The following is a 24,329-nucleotide window of genomic DNA, read 5'->3' as shown; positions in this document are numbered from 1 at the left end:
CCCTAATATTTACCCTCTGTATTTTTTATTATTGTATATTTATGATGTTTTAAGGGGTTAGCAACTCATGAACCTCCTTGTTCAAACTTGGTATTCTGATTCTGATCGTTGCAGGTGGAGCATGAGTGTGTGGTCGGAGTCCTGCTGCGATGCGTGCTATTGGGTGTAGGATGAACCTGCCTGCAGTGCTAAATGGCCTGCTGGTGTCAGTGGTGGCAGCCTTGCTTTGGAAATACGTTCGGCTGATTGAACACACATCACAGTTGGAAGAGGAGCTACAGCTTACACGCCAATCACAGGAGTTCTCACAAGTGCGTATCGACTACCACGGTGCCCTGTTAGCACTCCAAGAGCATGGCACCAGAATGGTCTGCACTGGCAAGATGCACACCGATCGCATCTGCCGCTTTGACTACCTCTGCTACTGCACAGAGGCTGAGGAGTTTGTATTCTTCCATAGTAATGCCTCTGTGATGCTGCCCAACCTTGGCCCTCGGCGTTTCCAGCCCGCCCTGCTGGACCTCTCGTCTGTAGAAGACCACAACACTCAATACTTTAACTTTCTCGAGCTCCCTGCAGCGGCTCTGAAGTTCATGCCGAAACCTGTGTTTGTGCCAGATGTCACTCTAATTCTGAACCGTTTTAACCCAGACAACCTCATGCACATTTTCCATGATGATCTTTTGCCCATATTCTACACCATGCAGCAGTATTCAGACTTGGATGATGAGGCCAGGCTCGTCTTCATGGAGGGTTGGGGTGAAGGTGCTCACTTCGATCTATACCGCTTGTTCAGCAGTAAGCAACCACTTCTCAAGCAGCAGTTGAAGACCTTTGGCAAACTCATGTGTTTCACCAAGTCCTACGTTGGATTGTCAAAGATGACAACATGGTACCAATATGGCTTTGTGCAACCGCAAGGACCCAAAGCAAACATTCTGATTTCAGGTAACGAGATCCGCCAATTTGCATCATTTTTGATGGAGAGGCTTAACATCACGCGAGAGGAGGGCGATGACTACATTGTAGTTTTTAAGCGTACCACTAACAGGCTCATCCTCAATGAGGCGGAACTACTTCTGGCTTTAGCCCAGGAGTTTCAGATGAGGACTGTCACTGTGTCTTTGGAGGAGCAGTCGTTTGTTAACATTATCCAAATTATTAGTGGGGCAACTATGTTGGTCAGCATGCACGGAGCCCAGATGATCACCTCCATGTTCTTGCCCCGTGGTGCCGCTGTGGTTGAACTCTTCCCGTATGCCATAAACCCAGAGCAGTACACTCCATACAAAACCTTGGCCTCATTACCTGGCATAGACCTTCAGTATGTCACATGGAGAAATACCATGGAAGAGAACACTGTTACATATCCTGATCGCCCCTGGGATCAGGGTGGCATCGTCCACCTTGAGAAGGAGGAACAAGAACGTATCCTTGCCAGCAAGGAGGTGCCAAGGCATCTTTGTTGTCGTAATCCAGAGTGGCTTTTCCGCATTTACCAGGACACTACTGTGGACATTGCCTCTTTTTTGGACGTACTCAGAGAAACTCTAAAAAAACCTAACCTGAAAAAGGCCAAGGTGGCTAGCACTGTACATCCTGGTCGAGTCAGAGAGCCCAAATGCCAGACGTCAGTACAGGCCACCAATGAAGCAAAGCTCTCAGTGTCATGGCAGATCCCTTGGAACCTGAAGTACCTGAAGGTTAAAGAGGTGAAATATGAGGTGTGGATCCAGGAGCAGGGAGAGAACACGTATATGCCTTACATTCTGCCCCATCAGAATTACACCTTCTCGGAAAACATCAAACCCTTTACCACATATTTAGTATGGGTACGCTGTATCTTCAACAAGAACCTCTTGGGCCCATTTGCAGATGTCCTTATATGTAAAACTTGATTCTTTAATCAGGTTAAAAGTAACACTGTCACTGTCAGCTGGCAAATAATTAATTTGAAGAGTAATTCTCAGGAGCTGTCCTGAAAATTAAAAGGTGTGACATGGCTGAATTGTTTTTGGAGTCGGTTGTCACTCTTGTGACTTGATTGTTCGTCATGGTCCTTATGGAGTGTCATGAACTGACAGAGAACGAACGGCCTGACTGCAATGAAGGTTAGAAGAGAATGCAGTTTACAGAACTGTCCGTTCTTTTAGTTCTCAATGACTTTATTTATCAGAAATGTAATGCATAATTTAAATTTATATTTATAAGTCCAAGACACTGGTTTTATCTGGCATCTGCTTTGGTTAACTAAAATAATGCACACATTTCTGTGGCTTAAGCAACATATGAATTTTATGTGACTTTGTGAGTGTGCCCTTATCTTGCCCAAGGTTTGCATTGTGTTTTTCCTTTACTTTAGTTTTGAATAAGCATTTTATTTGGGTGTAGAAATTAGTATGAAGTACCTGCAAGAAAGTAGAAGAAAAATTGAAAGTGAACTTTAAGATGAACATTATACTATTTTAAAAATAGGCTGCTTTTGTGTGTATTAACTGTAGTTTTGCTGCTGCAGTGTTGATGTTCTCCTTTCCTTAACCAGCCTCAAAACCACTGATTATTATCTACCTGTTCAATGGGAAATGTTTGAATTTGTTTGCCAGTGAGATCTATCAAATCGCATCACAGACAGAAGACTTAGATATTCAGGTCAGTGGTACTTTTGATGACTGGGGTGAAATAGTTTAAGATAGTGTCCTGAAGTTTGAAAGTCTTTTTTTTTGTTGGTGGCATGTCAGTAATTACTTCTATGTTAATTAAGTTGTAACCACTGTGTTAAGCAAGCTAGTGTGTTTGGTGATAACTGCATAGTGGGCTAGTAGCACAAAGAAAATAGGTTCAAACATATGAAAGGCCAGTTCATGAACTTTAGGGTTTTTGAGTAACTGGCTAAAAAATGTCCAGTAGAGGAGTAACAGTACAAACCTTTTATGACTGCATAAGCCTTACAGAATGCAATATTAAAGATTTGAAGATAACTATTTATGTGTAAAAAAAAAACACTGTTTAGATGTGCTTCCTATCCTGCCATTCAACAAATGAACTTAAAACAGTATTTATATCTGCTTTAGAGAAGGACAGTGCCAGTTTCAGGTTTTTTTTTTTTTAAAGATATTTTTGTGCATATCTTTTATGTCTCATCTGCATTTCTGCAAATACAAGCTGTGTTGTGCTGGCTTATGGTTTATTAAGAAGATGGAAACATGTACTTTATCTTAGCCAATTATTTATTGAAGACGACTGTGGAATGCTATACATACTGTAGCCCAGATTTGTTAAAAGTTGCACTGTTTAAATTTTCTTTCACTGCTATGATCAATGAATGGAACCTGGGAAATTCAACAACCAACCACAAGCTTTGTTTCTGTTTTTCTCTGAATGGTCTATCAATTCATCTGTATAGTTTTGTTTTTTTCCCCCTCAGTGAGATTTTATTCTGTCCTTCGCTTTGCAGACATACTGCATCACATGGAAGTGGATTTAAATGATGCTAAAGACGGATTAAACCAAGAACATTTCTAATTGAAATTCGCAAACGGCAAACCTCAGCCATGCAGTTTATTAGCATAACTCTGTTTCAATGGTAATTTTATTCAAGTATGAGGATAATAAATGAATTCTGTTTGTAATACAAAATAGCAGAAATGTCCTTTGCATATAATCAGAGAGAAAAACCTTGCATGGAAATCTTTCCTCCGCTCTTGAGTTGAGAGGCAAATGTTCATGGTTGGTAATTTTTCTCATTCTCCCATTTTAGTAATTAGATAATAGTTTTCAACATAGAAACAGATTATATATGATTGCAGGCTTGTGTCCTTTAAACCACTCTGTTTCCTGTGCCAGTTCATGAGATTTACCATTATGTGCCACTGGAATGTCATACGTCATTTTTGTCACTTTTAATAAATGTACAATTTCTCAGATGTTTTTGTGATGTCTTGTTTTGTATTTAAAAGTCTCTATGACTCATCAGTATTATTTAAGGTTTGACGAATCGTTTTATTTTTGTAGTTTGTCAATATCTTAATATTAATATTTTCTAAACCTTGAAGTATTATTAGACAGAAATCCATAACAAATGGACTGGTAAATAACATCACTCCAGCAGTCATGATTTATTTTATTTTATTTTTTTATATTTAGACAGAATGTGCAGTCTTGGTGTCTTTAGACTTATTTTGTCTTCTCTGTCTTCAGACAGATTATATTGCTTTAACTGGTCATTTGAGCTCCAAACAACTATATATGCCCAATTTACTGCAATCAATTACAGATAATATATTTGATAGTAAGCATTTATAATGCTATACTATTCTATTGGAGGACAGCTGGATAATACTCTTCTCTCTCTAATAACCAATTTTCTCTTCCACTTGCTATTTTATTGCCATTTAATTTTTGAGATCAGAATCGCTGTGACCCTCCAGAGACAGATTTGTTTATGGATAATGTTTCTGCCTACAGACTGTAACATAAAAGAATAGTGAATCTGGTAATATGCTGAGTGTCTCCATGCAGCACAGTGTCAGTTCAAGGTGTTATGTATAGCCGAAGGGGATACTGTTGAACAGCGACAAGCCGATGAAAAGGATGGAATGTGTGTGTGGTGTGTTTTGCAAGTTGAGACCAATTCGAACCAGGTTTCAGGCAGGAAGTACAAATTACATCAGCTTGCTTTGAACTCATTAACCCAAACACAAAATGGCATGTTTTTATCCTTCTATTCTTAGGAATCGTTAGAAATGTAGCTTCTTTAGTGGTGCATATAGTTTTCAAGGAGGTTAAAAGAACTATACACATGGGGGATTGTGTGTACAGATTGGGATTGTCTGGATGTGGCCATTACAAAAGGTCATGTGACTCATTATATGGACCAGAAAACCAGTCATAAGGGTACATTTTTCAAAATTGAGATTTACACATCTTCTGAAAGCTGAATAAATAAGCTTTCCATTGATATATAGTTTGTTATAATAGGACAAAAGAGGGTCCAAAAAAATCAATATATTGAGAAAATCGCCTTTAAAATAGTCAAAAGGAAGTTCTTGACAATGCATATTACTAATCAAAAATTAAGTTTTGATATATTTACAGTAGGATATTTTTATTGGCTCAACAACATGGCGGCGCGCACAGATGCAGCGGCCGAAAGCCCACTCCATCACCGACCCCCACTACTGCATCTCGCCCACAGCGGAGGCGCTACAAGCGGCGTGAGAGGAAGCAGAAGAGGGGTAAGCACGGAGGTATCCGAGCTAGGCTAGCGGCCAACCCACACAAGCCAGCTATCCCCACCATCGTACTGGCGAACGTACGCACTTTGGACAATAAACTGGACTACATCCGACTACTTCGCTCTACTCAGAGGACTGTAAGAGACTGTTGTGTTTTTGTGTTTACGGAAACATGGCTTAACAACAGCGTACCGGACTGCGCCATACAGCTCGACCAGCTAACATGCTATCGAGCTGACAGAGCTCTCGTCGAGGGAGGTAAGATCCGCGGCGGCGGGCTTTGTGTTTATGTCAATGATGCATGGTGCCGCGACGCTGTTGTGGTCTGCAAACACTGCTCACCCTTTGTGGAGTTTATGATTATTAAGTGCCGGCCGTTCTATCTACCGAGGAAATATACAGCAATACTGCTCGTTGCTGCATACATCCCTCCCAGCTTCAACAACAACAACAGGAGTGAGGCACTAAATGATCTGTACCAGCACACCAGTGAGCAGAAGACAGCCCATCCAGATGCTTTGCTCATCTTAGCTGGGGATTTCAACCACGCAGATTTAAAGAGTGTGTTCCCAAAAATACACCAACACATAGACTTTCCAACAAGGGGAAAAAATACTCTTTGTTTACACCACCCAGAGAGGAGCTTACAAGGCCCTCCCCCTCCCCCACCTCGGAGCCTCAGACCACATCACTGTCATGCTAATGCCTGCATACAGACCGCTCGTTAAAGCCATCAAACCATTACACAAACAGATACAAGTGTGGCCGGAAGGGTCGTCAGAGGCACTTCAAGTTTGTTTTGACACCACTGACTGGAATATGTTTAAACAGGCTGCCACACACAACAACACTACAGACCTCCAAGAGTACTCAGAGACTGTCACTGCCTACATCACCAAGTGCACTGATGATGTAACGGTCACAAAGTCCATCATTGTCAGGGCCAACCAGAAGCCGTGGATGACAGGGGAGGTCTACAGACTTCTGAAGGCTCGGAACGCTGCCTTTAGAGCTAGAGATGAGGAGGGCCTGAAGACAGCTAGGGCCTTTCCCGCAGCATCAGAGAGGCCAAGAGACAGTACTCTATGAGGATAGCTCATCATGTCAGCAACAGCAGAGACACTCGGAGCCTGTGGCAGGGGATACAGACCATTACGGACTACAAGCCCCCACCACAGACCTGTGACAGCACCATCCCCCTGCTGAACGAGCTGAATGCCTTCTTTGCTCGCTTTGAGGCACAAAACAGCACCACTGCACAGAAGACTACACCTCCTCCCGGCGAGCAGGTGATGACGCTGTCCCCGGACAGTGTGAGGAGATCCCTCAGCAGGATTAATGCACGCAAAGCTCCGGGTCCTGACAACATTCCTGGGCGTGTACTGAGAGACTGTGCAGTGGAACTCACTGATGTCTTCACAGACATTTTCAACATCTCGTTAAATCAGACCGTTGTCCCCACATGCTTCAAAGCTACCACCATCATTCCAGTCCCGAAGAAGTCATCTCCATCCTGCTTCAATGACTACCGTCCAATAGCACTCACTCCTATTCTCATGAAGTGCTTTGAACGGCTAGTCATGCACCACATCAAGTCTGTCCTCCCCCCCCTCCCTGGACCCCTTCCAGTTTGCATATAGGTCCAACCGCTCGACCAATGATGCCATCACCACTGCCCTCCACCCAGCCTTCACACAGCTGGACAAAAAAGACACATATGTCAGGATACTGTTCATAGACTTCAGTTCAGCATACAACACCATCATCCCTCAACAGCTCACTCACAAACTGGTCCAGCTGGGGCTCAACACCTCTCTGTGCAACTGGCTGTTGGACTTCCTGACTGGGAGACCTCAGGCAGTACGGGTCGGCATTAACACATCCAGCACCATCACACTGAACACTGGGGACCCCCAAGGATGTGTGCTGAGCCCCCTCCTCTTCACTCTGCTGAAATACAACTGCACACCATCACACAACTCCAACCTTTTCATTAAGTTTGCGGATGACACGACTGTGGTGGGTCTCATTAGCAACAGAGATGAAACAAACTACAGGAGCGAGGTGAGCCGCCTGGCCAGGTGGTGCAGTGACAACAATCTCTCTCTGAATGTGGAGAAGACGAAGGAGATTGTTGTTGACTTCAGGAGAGTACACACTCAGCATGCCCCTCTGACCATCAACGGTGCGACTGTGGAGAGAGTGAGCAGCACCAAGTTCCTGGGTGTGCACATCACAGAGGACCTCTCCTGGACTAACAACACTGTAGCACTGGCCAAGAAAGCACAGCAGCGTCTCTACTTCCTCCGCAAATTGAGAAGAGCCAGAGCCCCGACCCCCATCATGTGCACCTTCTACAGAGGCACCATCGAGAGCATCCTGACTAGCTGCATCACTGTGTGGTATGGCGCTTGCAACGCATCCTGCCGCAAGTCACTTCAACGCATAGTGAGAGCAGCTGAGAAGATCATTGGTGTCTCTCTCCCCTCCCTCCAGGACATTTACAGCACCCGTCTCACCTGCAAAGCCCTCCGCATTGCAGGTGATCCCACCCACCTGACACACAGCTTCTTCAGTCTGCTGCCATCAGGGAGGAGACTGCGGAGTCTCCAGGCGAGGACCAGCAGACTGAAGGACAGCTTCATACATCAGGCTGTCAGGAAACTGAACTCCCTCCCGTCCTTGCCCCCCCTCCAACTCTTTTACCCTATGCAACGCTGAGCACTGATACTACGATCCCACAACCCCCAGCTCCCCACATCCCCAGGACACACCCCCACCCCCCCACTTAAAAACTGTGACCAGCACCTGTCACTTGTGCAGCATTGGACTGATCATTACCTCATCCAGCATTGACTGCAAACTACCTCTTCGGATAGTCTGATAAAAAGACTGTTCTCTTGTCACTTTAACAGACTGATAAGCTCTTCTTGCACTACACATATATCTGCACAGTTTTGTTTTCTGGTTTGCACTCTATCTATTCTGCCATGTGCCTTATGCCACTTTATTTATCTCCTTTTTTTATTTTTCTACAATGTCCTCAGACTGATAAGCTCCTCTTGCACTATATATATATATATATATATACATATATATACACTCTATACATATACACATATATCTGCACAGTTTTGTTTTATTTAACTGGTTTGCACTCTATCTGCCATGTGCCTTATGCCACTTTATCTATCTCTTTCTTTATTTTTCTACAAATGTCCTCATTTGTATATCTGTATAGTTGTATGTACATATGTTTAAACTATATTTATCTGTATTAGAACGTCTACTGTCAGTGTTTAATGTTAACTGTATGCACCAAGGGTCTGAGAGTAACGCAATTTCATTATCTGTATGTTTGTGCTGTACATGTGGAAGAATTGACAATAAAGCAGACTTGACTTGACTTGACTTGAAATTTACAAAATACCTTCATGGAACATGATCTTCACTTAATGTCCTAATGATTTTTGCCATAAAAGAAAAATCAATAATTTTGACCCATACAATGCATTTTTGGCTATTGCTACAAATATACCCCAGCGACTTAAGACTGGTTTTGTGGTCCAGGGTTACATATAATAATACAACATTATATAATTAAGGGAAGAAGTTAATTAAGGTGATGATTGTACCTGATGCTGACGCTACAGTGGCCGTTTTGAACAGTTACCTTGATCTGGCTGTCCATTTTCTTTCTATTTACATTAAAAAATGCTTCAAAAGTCAAAGTGCATGTGACTATAAAATTTATACTATAAAATGAGAAGGTCTCTTCATGTGAAGTTAATGAGAGACTTTATTTTACTCATAAATCAAAATACGCCATTCTAAAAACCTGTAGGAGCTCCTTATGGAACCCATGGCTGACGATGCTAATTGTTTTGCACATTTTAGGGCTACAAACTGAACTGCTGTATTTGAGAAGGTCAAAATAAATGAGAAGTGTTGTTATAAATAATACGGTACCGTAATAACAGGGACTCCTATACAGACTGGATTAGATTTCTCATAGGACCTCTGAGTTAGTCAAAAAACAGCAGGTAATTTGCTATATCATTTTATCGAGGTTTTACGAGTCATAACCAGATACAGTCATTTCATTTTTAGATGGTATTGAAATTGCAAAGTGTGTCTTTGAAGCAAAAAATGTACTTAAACTCTGAATAATGTTCAAGACCAGCAACTGGCATTCATTAGTGAAAATTTCCAAGACATATAATACACTGGTAGTGTTCTTCCAAAGGAAGATGATACAAAGGAAATGTGGCTGGTTCATTTTACTTTATTTTCAAAAATTACCCATTTGAGTAAAGATGTGGAGAAGGTGAAGCTAACAGTATTTGAGTTTTCAGTTATTTTCCCTTTAAAGTAATTTCCTGAGCTTGTTTTGTAAAAAAAACATCACAAACAGGCATGTGATATTAACTTACCTATTCATGAGAGCTTCTTGATGAATTCTGTTCCCCCATTTTGAAAATTCTGTCATTAAAAAGGATTTGTTCACAAATTGTATCACCACAGTACTTCTGTCGTGAATTGTTTTTATCAATGTGCCAGAGGGAGTTAGGGCTATGGAAGCAAATTTCCGCCACCGAACAATAATAAAAAAGGTTATTGCGACTTTTTTATCTCATAATATCTCTTTTTTTCACAGAATTGTGAGAGATAAACTCGCAATTGCGAGTTATAAAGTCATAATTGCAAGATATAAACGCACAATTCTGACTTTTTTCTCAGATTTGCGTGATATAAACTCACATTTGGGAGTTATAAAGTCAGAATTATGATTTATAAAGTGACAATTGCAAGATAAAAACTCACAGTTCTTACTTTTTTCACGCAATTGCGAGTTTATATCTCGCAATTTTAACTTTTTTTCTCAGAATTGTGAGATATAAAGTCAGAATTGCATGATATTAACTCGCAATTGCGAGTTAAAGTCCAATTTGGGGGGGGGGGGGGACTGATATGTACTCAGAATTGCGAGTTTATATCTCACAATTCTGAGAAAATTGTGAGGAAAAAAGTTTTGTGAGAAAAAAAGTGAGAATTGTGAGAAATAAAGTCAGAATTTATTTCTCAGAATCGCGACTTTGTCTCAAAATTGCGAGTTTATTTCACGCAATTCTGACTTTTTTCTTGAGAAAACTAAAAAATCTTGTGAAGCTGGTTGCCTTAAACTTTTAAGTTTGCCCAACTTTTTTTTTTTTTTTTTTAACAGTGTATAATATACTGCATAATATAATATTTATTTATTTATTTATTGGAAAGAAGAAAAGTGTCAATATCTGTAAATCAATTAAAATATTAAAATGACATCATTATTTAGCATATTTGCTAATGTGCATGAGGTATGCTGACAATAACACATATACACCACTACATAACACCACAATAACAGTAACACTAACAATTTTGCAGTTCCATCAGTTGGTAACTACACTTGAATGTAATGAATGTGACAGATTTCCTCTCATATTCTCTACATTATCTCAGTCTGAGGTCCAGGTTTAAAGTGAGCCTATGCTATCCATGCAAAATCTCATTATAGCTGTAGAACGAAAGAGAGAGGGCAGCCAAATGACACTCTCTCCTGTTACTGTCACATCTTTACACCTGAGACTACAGCCTTGAGAGGGATCTGTCAATCACATCATCACAATGAGCCTGAGAGGGTGCCTGGAGCTGACTGCTCATTGTCATGGCAACACTCTAAGGTGAGGACCTTAAGGACTCACGCATGCGCTGATTTGTGACTGCGTGTTTTGAGTTTGAGCTCCATCAAGTTGATTATTTATCGTCTATTTTCTTTCTTAAAATTTTTTTATACACTATCATTTTCACTATCACTATCGTTTCTATAACGTGTGAATATATCCCCTATAGCATTCTAAAACAAAACCAATCAGAGCGCCTTGTTATCACTAGTTTTATTTTGATTTCTCGAGTCTGCTATTAGCTTATAGCCCATTAGCATCTGCAGTGTGGCTGCCGCTAATCTCGCTTACATTGCTAATACTCTATTCACACACATTATCATTATTTCACTTTTAGTTGCTTAAATGGCGGCTTTGTGTCTACCTTTGAGTGCAGGTGACGGCACGTTCGAGCTGCATTCGGTGCAGCTGGAGCTGGAGCTGGAGGCTGTGGAGAAGCAGATCCGCGACCTGGTGGAGAAGCAGGCCCAGCTGAGAGAGCGGAGAGCCGCGCTGGAAATATCCCGGACTGACGCTCACAAGTCCGGGGTAAGTATACAGCACGCTGCTAACACTCCCATCACCTCTACTCCGTGTGTTTTTTGCACAGACCCTGTGCACCCAGGATGCGATCTTCCCAGATGTTCCTCACTCCGGCGCCGGGACACCACAGACCCTGGGTGCACCAGCAGCGGAAGACGCGAGCCAGGCCCCGGGCGATGACCTCTCCGCCGCCTCCGGTCTTCGAGATCTCCACCCGGAACTGCTTCGCTCTCCTCCGCGAGATGGAACGTGACGCTGTGATCGTCGGAGACTCCATCGTCATGCACGTACGTGCTAGCTGAAGGTAAAGTGCACACTCAAGTGCACACTTTCCCCGGTGCTCGAGTTCTCGATGTTTCTGCGCAGATACCCGCGATCCTGAAGGGTGACGAGAGCATCGGTGCTGCGGCAGATGGAGACACTGAAGAGGGACTTCAGGAGCCTGATCGAGACGGTACGCAGCACATCACCCGCGAAGACGATCATCGTGTCAGGACCGCTTCCCACGTATCGACGAGGACACGAAAGGTTCAGTAGACTTTTTGCTTTGAACGAATGGTTATTGTCATGGTATAAAGAACAGAAACTGCTCTTTGTTAATAATTGGAATATTTTCTGGGAGCGTCCTAGGCTTTTTCGTGCTGATGGCCTGCACCCCAGCAGAGTCGGAGCGGAACTCCTGTCAGACAACATCTCTAGGACGCTACGCTCCATCTGACTAGTAAGCCAACTCTCAAATAACTACTATGATGACTTTTGTTCTACCCACTTAAAAGATAGAAGTACTTGCGTTGTCCAATCTGTACAGACTGTGTCTGTTCCCTGAATAGCGAGGTCAAAATATAAATTTAATGCAGGATCTAGAAAAAATCTGATCGTGATTAAACCAGAAAAACGCAAAGTAAATGAAAAAAAACTATTTTTAAAGCTTGGGCTCCTAAACATTAGATCACTCGCACCCAAAGCAGTTATTGTAAATGAAATGATCACAGATAATAATTTTGATGTACTCTGCCTGACTGAAACCTGGCTTAAACCAAATTAATATTTTGGTCTAAATGAGTCTACTCCACCAAGCTACTGTTATAAACATGAGCCCTGTCAGACTGGTCGTGGCAGCGGTGTTGCAACAATATATAGTGATATTCTCAATGTTACTCAGAAGACAGGATACAGGAGGTTTAACTCATTCGAAATACTTCTGCTTAATGTTACACTGTTAGATATGCAAAAGAAATCTCTCTTATCTCTTGCTCTGGCTACTGTGTATAGACCACTAGGGCCATATACAGATTTCCTAAAAGAATTAGCAGATTTCCTCTCAGATCTATTGGTTAATGTTGACAAACTGCTAATTATCGGAGATTTTAACATTCACGTCGATAATACAAATGATGCGTTAAGACTTGCGTTTACTGACCTAATAAACTCTTTTGGAGTCAAGCAAAACGTCACCGGGCCCACTCATCGTTTTAATCATACGCTAGATTTAATTATATCTCATGGAATTGATCTTATCGATATAGATATCGTACCTCAAAGTGATGATGTTACTGATCATTTCCTTGTATCGTGCATGCTGCGTATTACTAATATTAATTATATGGCTCCACGTTATCGTCCGGGCAGAACTATTGTTCCAGCCACCAAAGACAGATTCACAAATAACCTGCCTGATTTATCTCAACTGCTCTGTGTACCCATAAATACACATGAACTAGACGAAATGACTAGCAACATGGGCACTATCTTCTCTAATACATTAGAAGCTGTTTCCCCCCTCAAATTGAAAAAGGTTGCGTGGAAAAACGGTATGTCCAGCTATAGACAGGCTCTAAAAGATGCCAGGGCAGAGTATATCCACAAACTCATAGATAATAACCAAAACAATCCAAGGTTCTTATTTAGCACAGTGGCTAGATTAACAAATAAACACACGCCACCCGATCTAAACATTCCCTCACAGTTTAATAGTAATGACTTTATGAATTTCTTTACTGATAAAATAGATAACATCAGAAATACAATAACAGATTATAGATTGAGTGCTCAGAAACCGGAGATTGAGTGCTCAGAAACCGGAAATGCTGTAGGTGACGTCAGACGCTGGAGACTTGGCAGAAAAACTGAATGAACAGCGAGGACAACGAGGAAAATTTGGAAACTCTTCAGGAATACATCGACTGGTGCTTCGACGTTATAGTCATGAAGAAAAACCAAAATGCATGTTCCCCAGCCAAAAGCGAGACGCCGTCTTCCAAAAGAAGTCGCCCGACAGACTCGCCTGAAACAACATCGCCGACAGGTAAAAGCTTTACCGACATCCTGGATTCAATCGACAAGCGGTTATCCAGCTTCGACGCGAGGTTGTCCCTGGTCGAGATCCTGCACCGTGAATTCAAATCCCTGAGGGAATCACTGGAATTCAGCCAGCAGCAGGTGGAAACACTTGCTGCTGAAAACGCATCACTACGGGACTCGGTCAAGTCTCTAACTGAGAATGTGACCCGTATAAGTGAAGAAAATAAAAAAATAAAAGAGACTATTATCGATCTCCAGGCCCGTAGCATGAGAGATAACCTGGTGTTTTCGGGCATCTCGGAATCTGCCGAAGAGGACGTAGAAACTACGGTTAAAACCTTTATCAAGACATACCTGAAACTTCCGGAAGACACCGTGGAAAACATCTGCTTCGAAAGAGTCCATCGGATGGGAGCGAAGAAACCTGGAGCCCCGAGGCCGCGTCCTATTGTGGCCAAATTTGGATACTTCAAGCAGAAAGAGCAGGTGAAGAGTCGCGGCAGGGAGCTGAAAGGAACCGACTTCAGCGTAAACGACCAGTTCCCCAAAGAAATCCTGGAGCGACGCAAAATTCTGTTCCCAATCCGACGCAGTCTTATCCAAAAGGGCTCCCGAGCTGTCATCGCCGTGGACCGGCTCTACGTGGACGGGCAGCTTTACCGTAACCTCAGTACCACTCCGTGGTTATATTAACACCACTCCAGATAAGAATCCGTTATATTTTTCTTTTTTTTTCTTTCCTCTTTCCTCGCTTGTTCTTCCATTTACCTCTAACTATTTATGTCAATTCGCTAATTTAATATGATATCATAACAAACACGATACCGTCAGTCTCCGCAGCGTTTAAATGTTGTTGCAATGTTTTTGTTTCTTTCAAGTTTTTACTTGCATCCCTCTCTGCTTGCTTCTTTGTATATCTTTCTTACTTCTAACTCCTTTTACTGCACCGATCACCTGCTTTACTACACATACACACACACAACACCCTATATCACACATCTGCACGGCACGACCATGTACATATACATTCAGCGTCAACGCAATCACTCCGACCTTACAGCGCACACAGACATGAAGGACATACTCGCATACAAGCGCGTACGCCCGCTCATATCTTATTCATTTGAGCATCACACGCAGCGAACAGCATTAGCTACACACACACATCTATGGGCGCACTGAGGTTTGTCACATGGAATGTGAATGGAGCTGGCTCCAGAGAAAAGAGGTTAAAAATATTTAACCAGCTTAAAAAACTACAGGCAGACGTTGTTTTATTACAAGAGACTCATAGATCTGCCACAGCTACAGATCAACTTAAAACAACTGAGTTTCCTAATGTGTTCTCAGCCTGCTATAACTCTAGGCAAAGGGGGGTAGCAATTTTAATACATAAAAATGTTAATTTCACAGTACTCAACACAGTTATAGATCCAGAAGGTAGATTTCTAATCATTAAATTATCTATATTTGACAAAAAGTTATGTATTGTTAGTATATATGGTCCAAATGTTGATGACCCCTCTTTTTTTCACGGTTTTTTTACCGCACTCTCTGAACACCTAGATTGCGCATTTGTTCTTGGGGGAGACCTCAACTTTGGACTAAATAAAGAAATAGACAGGCTGAGTACAGCTGGAACTCAGCGCAATTGGGAATCCACAAATATAGTTAAACAGTACATGAGCGACTATGGACTTTGCGATGCATGGCGTTCTTTTCACCCCAACCGTAGGGAATATACTTTCTTCTCACATGTCCATCACTCTTACTCTCGTCTGGATTATTTCCTAGTCAGCAGCTCTCTGCTGAGTGACATTTCAGACACAGAGATAAACCCTATAGCTGTCAGCGATCATGCTGCTGTTTCTTTAACTCTAGTAAATAAGAAGGCCACTCCACCAAGTAATAACTGGAGATTCAATACATCATTGCTTAAAGACGATGATTTTATTAAATATTTTAAAGAAGAGTGGGCTTTATATTTAGACTATAATGACCTGCCTGGAACATCAGCATCTGTTCTCTGGGAAGCAGGCAAAGCTGTGATGAGAGGTAGAATAATCTCATTCTCATCGCATAAAAAGAAAAGAGAAAATAAATATATTCAGGAATTAGAAGAAACTATAAAAACTTTAGAAGAAGCCTACGTATCCTCCCAGGAACAGGAAATGCTGAAAAAAATACGTAAAGCAAAACTAGAATTAAATGAAATTATTAATAAAAAAACCCAATTCTTAGCACAAAGACTTCGCTGGCAAGAATTTGAATATGGTAACAAATCAGGTCAATTCCTAGCGAACCAGTTAAAAATAAATAAAGAAAAAACAACTATATGTGCTGTTAAAGATTTAACTGGGGATACAGTATATGACCCTGAAAGAATAAACAACACTTTCAGGGACTTTTACAAATCTTTATATTCTCCACAGATAAACCCATCTAAAGACGAAATTGACCAATTTCTTGACAATATAACTCTTCCGAAATTATCAGAAAATCAAGCGATGACATTGGATTCTCCACTGACATCAGATGAACTTCAGGAAGCCTTGAACAGTATGCCCAATAAAAAGGCTCCAGGTCCAGATGGCTTTCCAGCAGAATTCTATAAAGAATTCTGGGTAATTCTGTCACCAACATTCTACAGAATGTTGCAGGAAACCAAGGAAAATGGTAGACTTCCACCAAATATGAATTCTGCCAACATTAGTCTCTTGCTAAAACCAGGCAAAGACCCTGTATTGCCTACCAGCTATCGTCCAATATCCCTTATTAATGTGGACACTAAAATAATCTGCAAAGCTATCTCAAAAAGAATAGAGAAGATAACCCCTCTCATAATTCATTCCGACCAAACTGGTTTCATAAAAGGGAGGCACTCCTCAACAAATACACATAGGTTACTTAACTTGATAGACTATTCATGCAATAGAAACCTTCAAATTACAATATTGTCTCTAGATGCAGAAAAAGCTTTTGATAGGGTTAACTGGAATTTTCTATTTGCAACTTTACACAAATTTGGTTTTGGAAACTCTTTCATAAACTGGTTAAAAATATTATATAACTCTCCAACAGCATGTGTCAGGACAAATGGCCAAACATCCTCTAGCTTCTATCTTAAGAGGGGCACCAGGCAGGGATGCCCCCTCTCCCCCTCACTGTTTGCAGTTTTTATTGAACCACTAGCAGCAGCAATTAGACAGGCTACAGTGATTAAAGGCATTAAATGCAAGAATGTAGAACATAAAGTTAGTCTTTACGCAGATGATGTGTTACTTTTTCTTCAGCATTCACAAACCACTTTCTCTGAGGTAATTACATTAATAAACTCTTTCTCAAGAGTCTCAGATTATTCAATAAACTGGTTAAAATCAACAGTTCTTCCAATTAATTGCTCCTTCCAGAATTCCTCCACTCCACTGCAATCTGGAAATATTAAATATTTAGGTATTAATGTTTCTCCTAGGCTGACAGATTTGATTAAATTAAACCACATCCCACTTTTAAAGACGGTAGAAGATGATCTAACCAGATGGAAGTCTCTACCCATATCACTCATGGGAAGAGTCGCCTCAATAAAAATGATGGTTTTGCCAAGAATTAATTATTTATTTGCAATGATCCCGAGCAAACCATCACCTGACTGGTTTAGATCTCTGGACTCCTCCATCTCTAAATTCCTTTGGAAAGGTAAACCCCCGCGTATTAGCTTAAAAACGCTACAAAAGACCAAGGATAAAGGAGGACTAGATCTACCTAACTTTCACCACTATTTCTTAGCCAACAGGCTTCAACACATTTCAGGGTGGTTAAAACACACCCTCTTAGATGAGCCTTGGCTAGATGTAGAACAGGCATTATGCAATAATATAGAGATTTCGGATCTGCCATTCATTAGCTTGATCATCAAACGACACGTATGCTTCAAAAGCATCAGTATCAGCTCTTCTCTGACAGCATGGTGGGAGTTTCTAAAAATGACTGAGTCTTCACTAATCCCATGCAAACGTACCCCCATCTGGAACAATCCTGACATATTACTAAACAATAATATGATGAACCTCACAGATTGGAGTTGTAAAGGTATTAAATACCTGGAACATATATTAGAAGGGACAGACTTTATTCCCTTTGACAAATTAGTTAAACAATATGGGATTAACAAAAACAGATTTTTAGAATATCAACAAATTAAATCTATTGTAAAAGGGAAATTTAAATCTAATCATATCAAATTACAAATACCACCAAGTGTGGCAGATTTTCTTAATCTCAAAACCCCCAAATTAATGTCTAAAATATACAGGACACTTTCCAAAATAGATGAATCAGTATCACTTCCTATTGCAAAATGGGAGGCAGATCTAGCAGTAAACTGGGACCATAATTTCTGGTCTCAGATATGTTTAAAAACCTTTGAACTGATTAGAAATCCTGGTTTACAATTAATACAATACAAAATCCTGCATAGAGTGCACTACACAGGTCATCGGATGTTCAGGATGGGTCTTACAGCTTCTAACAACTGCTCACACTGTCAAGGCAATACACCTGACAATTACATCCACGCTCTATGGTTCTGTCCACCTGTTCAGAGGTACTGGTACAGGATTTGTGAAGATTTATCAAAGTGTCTTAAATGCTCTATTCCAGCCTCTCCTTCAGTCTGCTTGTTGGGCGACCTAGATGGTGTCACTACAGAAGGTAACACAATCCACATGGCTTTCACTGCCCTATGCATTGCTAAGAAGACTGTCCTCATGAACTGGAAAAATAAAAATAATCTTAATATCAACCAATATAGAAATCATTTGTGGGATTATATTAGTCTTGACACAGCTTCTGCTGCCACATTAGATCAATCTCTCTGGACTCCTTTGATCAGCTCCATCACCTAGTGTGAGTGGGGGTCCTGATTCTGTCCGGCTGTGGTTTTTGCGGTTGGGGTGACCATATGGGCTTGGGGCATCTGGGAGTTCCCTGGGGGTGGGTTTCTTGGGTGGTTCGGCGCTGGGGCTGCGATCTTGGCCTGGATGGGGTATTGGTGACTCTTGGGTGCTGTTTTTCTGGCGGCTGCATGCGGCGCTACTGGGGATGCCTGTGCCGGCGGACGTAGGTTGCCGGCCTGGCGGCTGCACTATTCCGGGGTTGGTCCGGGGGGGGCTTGGGGTTCTGGGGGCGCTCTGCCTCCCGGTTGGGGTTACGGCTGGGCCTGGGGGGCTTGGGTCCTGGTTGGTGTGCCGCCGGGAGCATGGGTTGGTGCATGCGCTTGGGCCCGGCCCTGGTGTGGGGGTCTTCGATGCATCGGTGCCTCCGCGGGGGGGATCCAATAGAGGCAGGGAAAACGGGCCTAACCTGGGTGTCTTATTGTCTTATGTAGTCTGGGAGTTGAATGAGTGATGGGGTGGGGTAGTTTTTCCTCTGCTGTGGGGTCTGGTGGGCCGCCCCGGGCTGCCATGGGCCCTGGTCTGGATGGGCCTGGGCCCCCCGCCCTGGGCAGATTTGGGGTAACGGGGGTGCCTATGGGGGTCAGCGGGGGAGCTGGCTCCGAAGGGGGGGGTATTTTGCCCCCTCTGATGCTTTCCTCCCCATCCCTAAGGCTTCACTTCTCCCGCCCCATCACACCAACACATAGGTAGGGTTTTGAGGTGCGGGTGTGTCGCTGGGATGCGGGGGAGGTGGTACTCCTCTGTCTCCTCGTGGCCGCCTGCATCTCAATCACACATTACAGCTTAGACATTCTCATTACTTACTGTCACATGACACATACATATAGGGCCTTGGGGGTGGGCACACTGAATGGCATCCGGAGGGCGGTCTGTTCATTCAGCCTCCCCTCTGGTGCCAGTGCCCACTTCTCAATTTTAAGTTGCACATAGACATTGAGGGCTCTAGGGAGGGGACGAGCTGACACAAGCTTGTGGAGGGTGCCCCTCCCCTGTTTTAAAGCACCCCTGTTTTAAAGCACCTTAGAACAACACACACCAACACTACATTTGAGCGGGTGAGGTGAAGCATGGGGTCTCTTTTTTTTTTTTTTTCTTTTTTTTTTTTATCTCACACCCCTGTTCTCTGTTCTCTGTCCGGGGCCGGGGGCTGCGAGGATGAGCTGGCCGCCCGGTCGGGGTCTGGGCTGGTGGTCTTCTCTGCTGCTGCGGGGACCGGGGTGGTCTTCCTGTCCCCACGCCAGAGCGAAGGGGGTTCAGCTCCGGGATCGGGCGCTGATTACCCCTCTGGGGGTGGTGGTGCCTGGATCTAGGAGTATAGAGTGCATATAGGGAGTGTGAGTGTGGGTACCATGTCCATTTTTGTGTGTCTACATGTGGGGCGAGGGTGAGAATATTCGTTGCGTGCTTGAGGGTGGGAACGTATGCTTGTGTATATGTGTGCTTGTTCGTCTACGTCTATGTGTCAGGTCGGGCCTTAGACTCCACCTCACTCATCATCTCAGTCGACCCCCACCCCACCACCATGCCCTGCCGGTGGAGGATGCCGCCGGTGCATTGGTGGTTTCTCGCGCCGGGGTAGGATGCTCGGGTGAGCGCTGGCCCACTCTCGGCGGTCGCTTGGCGGGGCCTGGCCCTACTGGCCTTGCTGGGCCCCGGTTGGGGGGTGGGGGGCCCTTGGATCTCCGGGCCCAGGGCTCGGTCTGCCCTGGTATGGTCGGCTGCCGGCGGAGCCTGCGGGCTTGCCGCCACGGCACCCTGGGGTGTCTACACTGTGGCTGTCGGATGTCCCACCTTCGGGCTCTCCTCTGCCCTTTTCTGGGTGGGGGCCGCAGTTGTCCCTGCGGTGGTTCCCCTGGGGGTCCCGTGCCCTGGGGGCCCTCCGGATGTTTGGGGCCTGGGTCTCTTCCATGCCTGCTTCATGCCTTGCGGGATGGGGCTGTTGTTCCCCACACACACACTATTAAACATTTACATGGAGGAACCTTATGAACACAAGCGCGCTCACACACACAGGTGTACACTCAAGCATTCACATTGGTGTAAAAACGGGTGCTCACAGACACACATTGTTCTGATCTGCTGTTGCTTCAAAACTTATTTTGTAATATTAGTTATGCGTGTTGCTCAATAACATTTAACATTTAGAATTTATTGTGATTCATACAGATGTTGGTTGTTGCTGCAGTTTCTCTGATGTTGTGTCTTCTGTTGTGTCTTCTGTTGTTTTCTCTTTTTGTCAGCAGGTATCGAAGCAAATTGTCTGTTTTTTTTTTTTTTTTTTTTTTTTTTTGTCTTGTTTTTTCCTCTCTCTCTCTCCCCCTTCTCTGTTGACTTTATCCACAATTTTTTTTTTTTTTTTTTTTTTTTTTTTTTTTTTATTATTATTATTATTTTTATTATTATCATTATAATTATAATTATTATTTTTTTATTATTATTATTATTATTATTATTATTATAATTTTTTTTTTTTTTTTTTTTTTTTTTTTTTTTCTCTCTCTTGTTTCCTCTGTCCCCTGGTCTTGTCGGTCATAGTATGGTTAAATAAAAGGGTATATAAAATTTAATTAATTAATAAAAAATAAATAATATAAAAAAAAAAAAAAAAAAAAGGCTGTGAATGATGATAGCATAACTACACATACGTACTGTCATGTGTTATCTGTGTTACTGACAGGCCAAAAAAAAAAAAAAAAAAAAAAAAAAAAAAAAAAAAAGAAATACAATAACAAATGTAGATTCTACTGCGTCTAGTATTTCAGCTTCATTCATCGCACCCAAAGAAAAACTGCAGTGCTTTACAACTATAAAGAGCTAAATTAACTTATCAGTGCATCTAAACCAACAACATGTTTATTAGATCCTGTACCCACTAAACTACTGAAAGAGTTGTTACCTGTAGCAGAAGAACCGCTTCTCAATATTATTAACTCATCGTTATCTTTAGGTCACGTCCCAAAACCATTCAAGCTGGCGGTTATTAAGCCTCTTATTAAGAAACCACAACTAGATTCTAATGAACTGGCAAATTACAGACCCATTTCAAATCTTCTGTTTATGTCTAAAATTTGAGAAAAAATTGTGTCTGCTCAGTTGTGCTCCTTCTTGCAAAAAAAAAAACAATATCTTTATGAAGAATTTCAGTCAGGTTTCAGGCCTCACCATAGCACAGAAACTGCACTTATTAAAATTACAAATGACTTGCTTCTTGCTTCAGACCAAGGCTGCATCTCATTGCTAGTATTACTTGATCTTAGTGCTGCGTTCGACACTATAGACCATGACACACTCATAGATCGATTACAAAACTATACTGGTATTCAAGGGCAGGCTTTAAGATGGTTTAGATCCTACCTGTCCGATCGTTACCACTTTGTTTATTTAAATGGGGAGTCATCTCAGTTATCACCAGTAAAGTATGGAGTACCACAAGGATCTGTCCTAGGTCCTCTGCTATTTTCAATATACATGTTGCCCCTTGGTAATATTATTAGAAAATACGGGATTAGTTTTCATTGTTATGCTGTTAATACTCATCTATATATCTCAACAAGACCAGATGAAACTTCTAAACTATATAAGCTAATAGATTGTGTAAAAAAGGTAAAAGATTGGATGACCAATAATTTCCTCCTATTCAATTCAGATTAGACAGAGATATTACTAATAGGACCAAAAAACAGTACACAGAATCTCTTGGATTACAATTTGCAACTAGACGGATGTACTGTTACGTCCTCTAAAGTCAAAAATCTGGGTGTTATATTAGACAGCAAACAGTCCTTTGAGATATCATATTTCCCATGTTACAAAAACAGCATTCTTCCATCTTAGAAACATTGCCAAGCTTCGAAACATGCTACCTGTTTCTGATGCAGAAAAGCTAGTCCATGCATTCATGACCTCTAGACTGGACTATTGTAATGCACTGCTAGGTGGTTGTCCTGCATCTTCAATAAACAAGCTACAGATAGTCCATATTGCAGCGGCTAGAGTTCTTACCAGGTCAAGAAAATATGATCATATTACTCCAATTTTACAGTCTCTGCACTGGCTACCTATTTTCAGTTCCGTATCATTTACAAAATATTATTACTTGCATATAAGGCCCTAAATGGTTTAGCTTCTGCGTACCTAACTTGTCTTCTACCACGCTACAATCCAACCCGCTCCCTAAGGTCGCAAAACTCTGGACTCTTGGTAGTACCTAGGATAGCAAAGTCCACTAAAGGAGGTAGAGCTTTTTCACATTTGGCTCCCAAACTCTGGAATAGCCTTCCTGATAACGTTCGGGGTTCAGACACACTCTCTCTGTTTAAATTTAGATTAAAGACACATCTCTTTAGCCAAGCATTCACATAATGCATCTTATAATCTTGTACTGCAGTTATATCTGATCAAATGTACATTATTATTATTCTTTAGCTTGGGTTGAACAAATCATTTTTGCTTAGATGGAACAGCAGCTACGCTAATTATGTCTCTATTTGTTTCTCTGTTTCTGATTAACATCCCATGGTAACTAGGAATTACAGAAGCTTCAGTCTGAATCCAACCCTTAAATGATCTGAGATGACCAAACACCTGAGAAAAGATAATGTCAACCCCTCAGAGGACCTCAGAGGATGCCAAAGCTCAGACAACATACAGAATTACCAAATTTTGCCATAAGTTAAATATATTAAGGTTCTGCAATATATAAATATATTGTGGTAATTTAATTTCCTGTAGAGCTGCTTTGCAACGATTTGTATCGTAAAAAGTGCTATACAAATAAACTTGAAACTTGACTCTCATTTGCGTCAGAGAGACTCCGCAGAGGGCAGAGCTCTTGCACAACACATGATAGTTTCTGGCAAGTAATAGGAACATCTTTGTAAAGTTAGAATTTAAGAACACATCCTCTAGTGACATGGATGTATTATTATGCAAAATTAATAGTCTCAGTGTTGTGACCTTCTATTAATTTATTTAAAAACACATTAAAAAATGCAGCTCATACAGTGCATATCTCTATTATGGGCATGTTTGTAATTTCAGTGTTAAAATTAATTTAGAAAAGTTTTACGGCATTAACAAAATTGTTACGCTTATACAACTGTCCCAATGTCATAATGAAGGGAAAAAAACTAATTAAACAATTAAATTCTTGTTAAAAAAAAGTATTGTCTACTACTACTACTACTACCAATAATAATAATATGTAAAAAAAAAAACGCAAGTCCATCAAAACAAGTAATGTGATAGAACCAACATGCAAAAATAATTAACTAACTTACTAACTACCTGACTAAGTGACTAACAAAATAAATAAATTAATACATGAATAAATAAATAAAATTGAAGAATGTACAAAAGAAAGAAAGTCATATTTGGGTTTGAAATGGCATTATGAAATTATGAATTTTCATGTTTGGGTGTGCTAATAATGAGCTTTAGATAACTTGACAGTCAGGACACGTTGTGTAGAGATCAGTATGTAATTTTGGCAAAAACAGTCTACACATGAGCCATAGACTGTTGATGTTAAAGGTCTCCATAATAAAGCTGGTCTGACTGAGACAGACCATTGAAAAATATATATAGTCATCTCAAAC

At 41.6% G+C, this 24,329-nt stretch overlaps 1 protein-coding gene across 2 annotated transcripts in view; it reads left to right on the top strand.

Moving 5' to 3' along the window:
• The window catches only part of LOC306887880 (protein O-linked-mannose beta-1,4-N-acetylglucosaminyltransferase 2-like), a 32,086-nt gene extending 8,004 nt beyond the window's left edge, over nt 1–24,082 (top strand). The window contains exons 2-4 of one of the 2 annotated variants that reach the window (XR_013785702.1): nt 10,866–10,954; nt 11,331–12,197; nt 23,259–24,082. Coding sequence is in view for 1 of the 2 variants with exons in the window: in XM_079445889.1 (XP_079302015.1) it covers nt 150–1,898 (1,749 nt within the window). In the remaining variant the exon portion in view is untranslated. Of the gene's footprint in view, nt 1–114; nt 3,923–10,865; nt 10,955–11,330; nt 12,198–23,258 lie in introns of those variants that run through there. The other variant, XM_079445889.1, reaches the window with a different exon arrangement.
• The last annotated feature ends 247 nt before the right edge of the window (nt 24,083–24,329 follow it).

The sequence above is a fragment of the Barbus barbus genome, assembly GCF_936440315.1.
Source record: "Barbus barbus genome assembly, chromosome: 21".
Taxonomy (NCBI): Eukaryota; Metazoa; Chordata; class Actinopteri; order Cypriniformes; family Cyprinidae; genus Barbus; species Barbus barbus.
The sequence above is the reverse complement of the archived record's forward strand: the minus strand, read 5'-3'. Positions and strand labels throughout refer to the sequence as shown.